This window comes from Carassius carassius, chromosome 24, assembly GCF_963082965.1.
Source record: "Carassius carassius chromosome 24, fCarCar2.1, whole genome shotgun sequence".
Taxonomy (NCBI): Eukaryota; Metazoa; Chordata; class Actinopteri; order Cypriniformes; family Cyprinidae; genus Carassius; species Carassius carassius.
The window spans coordinates 29,073,847-29,083,195 of record NC_081778.1 but is presented as its reverse complement, the minus strand read 5'-3'; the positions used below and the strand labels follow the sequence as shown (position 1 = coordinate 29,083,195).

Here is a 9,349-nt window from a genome sequence, read left to right as displayed (position 1 = left end):
AAAATTAGCTAAAAATATTTGCAAACCTCGTAAAATAAATAGAAAATAAATGAATTATGCAATGCTCAATTTGACCCCCTGAGTTTGACATTTTATGAGTGTTAAATGAAACAAGTGGTCCTTAAACACTGATTGTTTGTTTGGAAAGAAAAAGCTGATTTCATTTCTCATGATACAGTCAAAGGCGAATAACCAAGTACCACCTAGTTCTGTTTGGTCCTTAAGTCCTTTGGCTAAAGTGTTAGCTCATAGACACTAGAGTACATGCAGTCAGTCAACCGGACCACCAACACTGCGACGCTGGGGCTCACTGCACGCCCGCCTCCAACAACCTGACCTACAGCAGCCAGCGCTTTACAAGCCCGAGTCCCTCGTCACCATAAATCACACAGCAATATGATCAATAAAAGAGTTAATTTGTAGAACAGAGTGGAAGGACCATAATTCAGTCCCATTTTCTGTTATGATTTGGTCAACATTTCATGAATGACAACTAAACTGAAACGAGTTTGAGGCTGAAATAAGCATAGTAATGGCAAAGCTTGCTCGTCTGGTCTAGAAGATCAACAAAATAAAATATTATGCTTTTCTCTCATTAATTTCCACATAAAACACACTAAAAGACATTCACATCAAATAATCTTTTAAGAAGGTGAACGGTTAACAAAAGTGTACGTGAATGAACAAACAAACTAAAGTTTAGCCATCAAGTTCATGAACAAGCCTCATGTTGATTTTGTGTCACATCTGTTAATAATAAATAATTTTAAAATGACAAAAAAAGAAGAAGAAAAAAACAATGACATTAGATATTCTTTTAACAGGTTTTGTAGTATCTCATGCAATTTAATTTAAAATCTATAATTCAAAATTCTATTTCACTGCATTCCAACACTGCCATCTGTTGGATTCAAAATATCGGGAAAAACAAATGCACGTGGCCTGAGTTTTTTGTATCTTTCGAGAAATGTTCGTAGTATATATTGATATTATAACTTGTTCCTGTGGATGGATTTTTTTTAAAGTGACAGAAACCAACTAACCATAAAACATCACAGAGCTCAAAGTCATTGCAAACACTCACTGAGAGCCTATGTGCTGTTGCTTGTTTCCCTCCAAACAAATCGATGTCACTTCCTGTAGGGTGATGACGTTAGGGATTTTACCAGCAGGAAAGTAATGGGAGTTACCAGATCAGGGTGTTTTAGACCATGATACCTGATTGGCTGACGTCATAGTGACGGTAGGTGTAGGGGGGTTATTTTGATTGCATGATTTAGAAACACCCAGCAATTTGATAACATCCACAAGGTCATAAACGCCCACTTTATTTTACAGAAGACTAACAGGATGGAAAGAAAGATGTTGAAATATATATACACAATTATGACATAATTAAAAAAAAAATTCCAATAAAACATGTTTTGTTTGAAATATTCAATTAAGAAAAATAATCAAGAAACACATGCTTCTTAAAATAAATGTAGTGGAATTTGTTTAAAATGTAAATATTGTGATAAAAGAAAACAAATTTCCATTCATGCACTATTAAATGTTTTATCCAATAGTATGCATGTGGAAACATTAAAACTTACAACACAGCATGAATAATATATATATATATATATATATATATATATATATATATATATATAATTTCCAATAGATTTTGGACTAAGTGGTGTTGTATGTCCATCTACAAAAATAACTAAAATTAGTCAGTCACAATTACTAGTTACTATTAGTCCTAATATCACAGAAACAGAACAGATTTTAGATGGGTTTTTTTTTTTTTTTTTTTTTGAGGAAACTAGTCTCATCTTGCCCAATACTTAAAATAGTTCCAATCTTGTTCTGACTCGACTGACATGATTCTTCTTTCAGGTGTGTGCAATATTTAGTTCAGCTATAAAAACCTATTGTATTCTGCGTAATCACAGATCTCTTCTGGCCAAAAAGTAGGAAGTAGGAAACACATATTTAACCTAAATATTGTACAGTCATGTTTTCACTTTATTTGAAGTCTCTGTTTTTAAAAAGGAATATTTATATAATATTTTATATAACATAATTATCTATAAGATTTTTTTAATTATATGTAATTGTTGAATATTATATACAGTATGTGTGTGTGTGTGTGTGTGTTCCCTACGTTGTAGTAACACCAGTAAATCTTGACCTTGTGAGGACTTTTTTGTTTGTTTTTTGTCCCTATGAGGAAAACAGCTTAATCGTCATACAGCATGAAATTTTAGAAAAATCTAAAACAGCAGAAAGTTTTGTTAGGGGTATGTTTACGGATAGGGTTAGGGTAAGGGGATAGAAAATACAGTTTGTACAGTATAAAAACTCTCTCTCTCTCTCTCTCTCTCTCTGTGTGTGTGTGTGTGTGTGTGTGTGTGTGTCTTATCTGGCTGGTTATAGGTTTCTTTCCAGTCTTGAAATATGAGGGTGTGGTTATAGAGGGACAGCAATTAGCAAAGAAAATCACTGTTCCTGTTTCATTTGAGCACATTCATTGCCATCCGTCACATAACCTGCTGAAACAGGTAAGAAAATTCAGTGACAATTGAATCAGTCTTATTGTGTTGTGTGTTATTGTAAAGGTCAGTGATTATAGCCAGATGTTTCATGTCAGCAATAGTGATTTCTGTTCTTTTTTGTCTGGTTTATGGTTATCAAGGAACCACTTCTTTTGTCTGTGTAATTGCTGTAGGGTATGTGTGACGTTTGGATACATACTAAAACTATTTTTGTTTCCCGGGGGTATAGGGAGGAGTGTAATCTAGGCTAACAAATATTCAGCCATAAACCTAAAAGATTCAGGGTCTGAATTTATTCTTTGTGTGAAAGGGTTATGATTTCTTTTGCAATCCAGATCCAGTTGGACAGCATTCTTCCCAGCAGCATGTACAGGCTTAATACAGGCCCAAAGGCTTTCTAGCAAAACTCCGTGTTAGCCTTTAGCTTTAAAAGTTTTTCTACTACATATGTGAACTTTGTGATCAAAATGTCAGGTATATTTGATAGAAAAACTGCCTTTACAACTCTGTAGACATATCGAAACTTAGATGATTATATGAGTTGACTAATGGTGTGGATTTCCTGTTAACATACCAGATGACCCATATTACATTCTATGTGCTGATGGTTATCACTTTCAAGACAGTCTTGTTTTTATGACATACACTTGCATATGAAAACAAACACTGACACAAAGATATGGCATTGACATTTCTGACAGATTTCTGACAAACGATAGATAGATAGATAGTTAGATAGATAGATAGATAGATAGATAGATAGATAGATAGATAGATAGATAGATAGATAGATAGATAGATAGATAGATAGATAGATATTTTATCATATGGATGTGTAATGTATTAACAGCATAACGAGATGGCGTATTCCACACAAACACTGGCTGGAGGCTGCTTTGGAAAAATATACAAGGAGAAGTATGGAGACACATGGGCTGCTCTGAAGAGAGTTCCTATAGGACTCATCAGCCAACAACAGCTGGAGAGAGAATGCCGAGTTTATCGGTATGTATATATATCTGATATATCTTTAATGTTCAACTACTGAGCTTAAAATGATAACCATGAAACATGACTTTTAAACTCCAGTAATGCTCGGCATACAAACGTGGTGAGGCTTCTCGGTGATCCTTGGCTGAAAGACTCCAAGTGGAACATTCCTTTGGAGTTCATCTGTGGGGAAGATCTTGAGACGACCATCTTCAAAGTACAGCTTTCTAAAATACAGGTAAAGATGTCAAACGCAGCTCAAATTAAAAATCTGTCATCAGTGAGACAGATGAAGAAAAAACTGAAGTTTAGCTGAATGTCATGGCTGGGTTCTTTTTTCATATAATACAAATATATAATACTAATCTATAATTGTATTTATATTTTAAAATTACATATTGATATAATATAATAATGTATAATTTAGCAGAGTGTAGCTATTCCAGGTGCCATATTCCATACAATATAATGGTATTACTGAAATGTTTTCTGTACTATAACAGCTAGCAGGGATCAGTAGCAATTTTGCTTGGTTTAATTAATAATTTACTGTATACTTTAATCGGGTCTTTGCACATTCCGTTACATCTCAAGTGACATGATGATGGGTATTTGATGAATAAATTTGCATTGGCTCAACTATTTCTTTTCAACCTTTTTAAAAAGTATGCTTTCGATTATGTATTAGTGGAGCCAAAATGCAACAATGTATTTTTGTCTTCTTCAGCTGACTCCAGCAGTGAAAGCCACAATCATCACTGGCATGTGTGAAGGTTTGTTGTTTCTGCACACTAAAGACATCGTCCACCAAGACCTCAAACCTGATAACATTATGGTGAGACTGAAAATATATATATTTTTTTCAACTAAGTTTTTAACTAGGTTTCATTTGTCTTGGATATTGTTCCTAAGAGTCTTCTGAAGAAATCATTGAGCAATATTTGAGTTCTTTTTGAAATCTGTGACTTTTGATTGCAAAGACTCAAAAGTCTCTGCACTTGAAATCTTCTACACATTGTGGTGTATATAGACTAAATAAATAAACAGGTCCAATTTGATCGGCTTTTTTCCTAGAACATCAGAAAAGATACTTACTTCTCTTGTCCCATTTCAGGTGGAGCATCAAACCCATCGTGCCGTGATCATTGATCTAGGACTTGCTAAATTCTTTCGAAATGGACTCTCCTCTGCAGTAAACTTGGGCAATGAAGCATACTCTGCACCAGAGATCCTACAGATGAACGGTGTTCGTGACAAGCGCTCAGACGTTTGGGCCATGGGTAAAATCATAGCTGAACTCTGTGCCAGGATCAGGTTACCAACTCAATTTGTCTCTCCCGTCAAGATTCGTGAAACTCTAAAAGACCAGCCGTACTGCAATCCAGTATCCAGAATGGTGGAACCCAATCCCAATTACAGAAGTACTATGGCTGGAGTCATTGCAGACATCAGGAGAGCTCCTTCAGGTCAACCAACAGACATTAGACCAAAAGACATCACAAGAGACATTACAAAAGACATCACAAGAGATGTTACAAGAGACATTAAAAGAGACATCACAGTGACACATGGAAATGACATAAGGCCAAATCAAAAGTGGTATCCAGCAGGACCTTCTGTTCCTAAAGAGGTAAATAAACCTCCTGCTTTATATTATCGACAGAGTCCACCTCAACAGAGAGAGATGGGAAAGGCAATAGTGCCGGTTAAGGGTGAGGCCTTGAATAAGCAGCTGTCCCTGATGTCATTTCCTTGTCCTCTCCCAGAAACCGGGAGAGTGACTCAGGAAAGCTACATCGAGGAGAATGGAGCTCTAGTATATAAAGAGATTGTCACGAAGGACGGGAGAATCGTTAAATATGAGAAAGTGCAAATAACCAAAGATTCTTAAAAATAACACTTGTGAATAGACTTGTGTTCTTATAAACATTGGCAAGCACTTTAATTTTGCACAGGTGAAAAGCATTTTTTGTAAACTGAAAAACTATTATAGTGAAGATGGTTTTATTTGAGGTTTTTGTCTTTGCTGATATCCTGCTTATGTTCATTCAACAGTAATTTTGTGTCATTTGATGTAAAGAATAACCATTAAAATGTCAAAAACAATTTGTGTTTATTTATTTTTCTGTCATTAATAATGTGTATATCACACATTGAACTGTATTCAAATTCATTTGCACAATAATGGCAATCCGGTCTCCAAAAGTGGGGGAAAAGTAGTACAGAGGAAGGTTACTCTGAACTAATATTTTGGCTCCCTCTGGTGGACTGGAAAAGTTGGGACCTCAAATGTCACTTCATGCATTTGCTTCATTGATTCTGAGAGTAAATTTATCTTTGAAGTGTGTATTTCAGTATGTTTCCTCCAGATTTGCACCTTATGTTTTAGAATTACTGCTATATGAGGACAATACTGCATGTTTAAATATAATCAGAACTGATAATTATGTTTCCTGCATTTTCAGTTTAAAGAAATATTTGATTTGATTTTATCAATTACTTCCAAAATGTTTTAACTGCTTCATTTTACTTTAATTGTATTATTTATATATTTATATTTATATATATATATATATATATATATATATATATATATATATATATATATATATATATATATTTTATAGTATTTATATATATATATATATATATATATATATATATATATATATATATATATATATATATATATATATATATATATATATATATATATATATATATATATATATATATATATATATATATATATATATATAAAATGCATGCTCTCAGATAAAACAAATAGTATTGATGTTATCATCGATTAAGAAAGAATTTGTGGAAAGTACACTTTGATGATTAGGTGACTAAATGTCATGTTAAAGTAACGCTTTGAGACTAACAGAGCATGCAAAGAGCATATTTTAGAGGAAATGAAATATTAAGAAATATGTAATTTTTCTTTGCTACAAGTTTGTCTTAAACTGTGTGATAAAAAGTGAATCTTTTTAAATGTAGCTATATATTTAGTCTCAGTTGCATCACATATACAGTAAAAAGATTTTCATTGCATAGCCTTGATATACTGTTGCACTATAAACTGCACTGGAAAATCTTATGGTAGTTTTTTTGAACCAACATAAAATAATGTAGTGAACTACTCTTCAACTGTTTGGCAAAAAAAAAAAAAAAAATTTTTATTTCCTATTTTCCAGCTAGTGTAATTTGTTCTTATTGGTAGTTTTTCCAAACTTTTTTCAACGACATCTGTAGGCCTAATATTTACTGAAAGGGCTCAGGATTATGATATTTTATTATTATTATCATTATTTCCTTCACCAACTAGGACCCTATGAAATCGGTTTTATTTCTTCACAAATTCCGTTGTATTTTTTATTTATTTATCGCGGAGAAATTTCCGTTTTTTCCGTTTAAATTTTTCTGTAGTATAGGCTAATCCAATTTTTTTTTTCGTTTTAATTTTGTTTTAAAGGTTAATTTTTTTCACCAGAAAGCATAATATAATGATTTAACTGAAATCATGAAACTTGTATATTAAACAGCATATTTTTAAGGCCCTGTACAGCCCTGTGAATTTCTATAAATTCCGGTCGAACCAGTTCACTAAATCGGACTGATTCGTCCATTAACATGTATTTATGGCTCAGTGCTTAATACAAGTTAGCCTACTCACTTTTTTGACGTTCCTGACAGTCCTTTCGACTCGAAATAAACCAATACTTAACTGAAGTTGAGTTGTACGCAGGACGAAAAATTACTTAAGTATATATAAATATATAAATGAATGAATGAATGAATGAATGAATGAATGAATGAATGAATGGATGGATGAATGAATGAATGAATGAATTCGGTTGAGGCGTGCAATGACCTAATGTAACGAGCCTGGTTTGAAAATGTAAGAAGCAAAAAAGTACAGCTATTTGTGTAAAAAAAAAGTAAGGAGTGAAAATAAAAAGTTGTCAGAAAAATAATTTAAAGTAGCTTACTGATAGGCTACCAGAAAAGTACAGTATTTGTATTTGTACTTCGTTACTCCCCATCTCTGATATTTATAATATATAATGAGGTCCACTTATAAAATAATCTAAGCACTTGTCAGTAAATACTTTTTGTTTCAATTGACATATGGTAGGTGGAGCTATTGTTCTTTCAGCCTTAAGATTTAAATCTCTGTTGAACACAAGTGGATCCAGTTTGCTTCCACAGGGTTGAAGAGGTGCTTGAGGTCTGGACAAATACAGTGAGTACACATAATATTCTTTAAACATTGTTTTAAAAATGTACATAGGGTGAAACCCAAATGGAAGTGAGCATCCCTATGCCCTATTACCTTCAAAGGGCAGAGCCCTTCAAGTGAGTTCTCTGAAGGGTATAGGTCATTACATTCTCATGTAAACTTTTGCAACTCCCTTAGCAAAGGGACTGACTGACCTGATCTTAAATGAAATTCAAACTTTTGTCTTTAAATTAATAATGAATAAAACATTTTTGATATCCAAAATAATTTTCTTTTTTTTAATTCTTTTAAAAAATATATTCTGAATTATCTAAAACATATTACTGGAAAGTAAAAACATTACTTATATTGACTTTTACCTTTTGCTTACTGAATCTTTACAGACATCTCCAAAAAAAAAATGTATCATCATCCACGGGGAAAAGCTGTTTGCTGGACATGTAGGTCAGTATATATATATATAATGAATCAATGAAGTAAAACTTCAAGTTTGGATTGGAATTAATGATTATTTACCAAAATTCTACATCTAGAACATTATTCAGTTGTAATTTAAATATTTTATATATATATATATATATATATATTTTTTTTTTTTTTTTTTTCAACATAATAATCAAATTAATGTTTAAATGTTCTTCTACATTAAAGGCATGATTGTTTTTCTGGTCGGTCAGGATCCCATCAAGTTAGTGAGAGAAATGATGCACCTTATTTGGAGGTAGGCACACCTCCTGAAATATAAGAAATTTCTTTGAATTGGATATTGTTTTTTGTAGGTCAATTTTTGTGTGCTGGGTGGTCTGTGGGACATCCAACTTTAAAGGATTAGTTTCTCCATGAATGAAAATTTTCTGAAAATTTACACCCCTTCAGGCGATCCAAGATGTAGATGAATTTGTTTCCTCATCAGAATGAATTTGGAAATATTTTGCATTTTTCATTAGTATAGGCAGCCATAGAGGAAGAGGAAGTCAGATGCGGTATTGCACACAATGTAGATTAAAAACAATATAAGTATAGTATGCCCTTATTCTCAGTATGTATAAAACATTAGAAGAAAAGTACATGAAAATGGCAAAAATGACCTACTATTTCTGACAAGAAAAGAAAGAAAGTGTTTGGATTACTTTATGTTTGTGCGGTGGAACTGTTAATTTAAAAATGACCTTTAAGAGCCTTGTGGCAAAATAAAACCCACAACATCAATAATTTTTCTTATTCTTATCTTAGGCGAGCAACAACATCCAGAGGTCCATGCACGTGCCAGGAAATGGTGTATTTACTCACCACTACAACCATATGGAGAACGGCAGTCAAACACATTCTATGAAAATTATAAAGGATGGCAGAATTGTTGCCAGTGAAGACATCAGCTTTGTGTTTCCAAATTAAAAGTCAGACAGAACAAGCTGGAAGTAAATTATAAGGAAATAGAAAGAAATCAAGTTCTAAATGCAAATTCAGACACCTATTTTGTATCTACTTTGTTTAACATCAGTGGTATAGATTTAGTTAATTAAAATTCTACATGTGTAGATTGTCAGTTGGAGTTTGTGTGTACATTTATTTC

The 9,349-nt window shown here is 32.7% G+C and overlaps 1 protein-coding gene and 1 long non-coding RNA gene across 2 annotated transcripts; both read left to right on the top strand.

The window, feature by feature from the left end:
* Positions 1-2,431: 2,431 nt before the first annotated feature.
* LOC132103734 (cyclin-dependent kinase 1-like) lies at positions 2,432-5,550 on the top strand. The gene is made up of 5 exons (XM_059508824.1): positions 2,432-2,549; positions 3,394-3,548; positions 3,633-3,771; positions 4,261-4,368; positions 4,648-5,550. The coding sequence occupies exons 2-5, from the start codon at positions 3,403-3,405 to the stop codon at positions 5,422-5,424; spliced, it is 1,170 nt and encodes a 389-aa protein (XP_059364807.1). The 5' UTR covers positions 2,432-2,549; positions 3,394-3,402; the 3' UTR covers positions 5,425-5,550.
* Positions 5,551-8,148: 2,598 nt separating this feature from the next.
* Positions 8,149-9,349, top strand: LOC132103733 (uncharacterized). Its single transcript, XR_009423452.1, has 3 exons — positions 8,149-8,220; positions 8,428-8,497; positions 9,010-9,349. It is a non-coding gene; the product is annotated as an uncharacterized LOC132103733 (long non-coding RNA).

Bases quoted from the DNA above. Each gene is read 5' to 3' on its own strand.
- LOC132103734 (XM_059508824.1), top strand. From the start codon at position 3,403: ATGGCGTATTCCACACAAACACTGGCTGGAGGCTGCTTTGGAAAAATA. The intron at 3,549-3,632 runs GTATGTATATAT...TTTAAACTCCAG, and splicing joins AGAGAATGCCGAGTTTATCG to TAATGCTCGGCATACAAACG. The intron at 3,772-4,260 runs GTAAAGATGTCA...TGTCTTCTTCAG, and splicing joins TACAGCTTTCTAAAATACAG to CTGACTCCAGCAGTGAAAGC.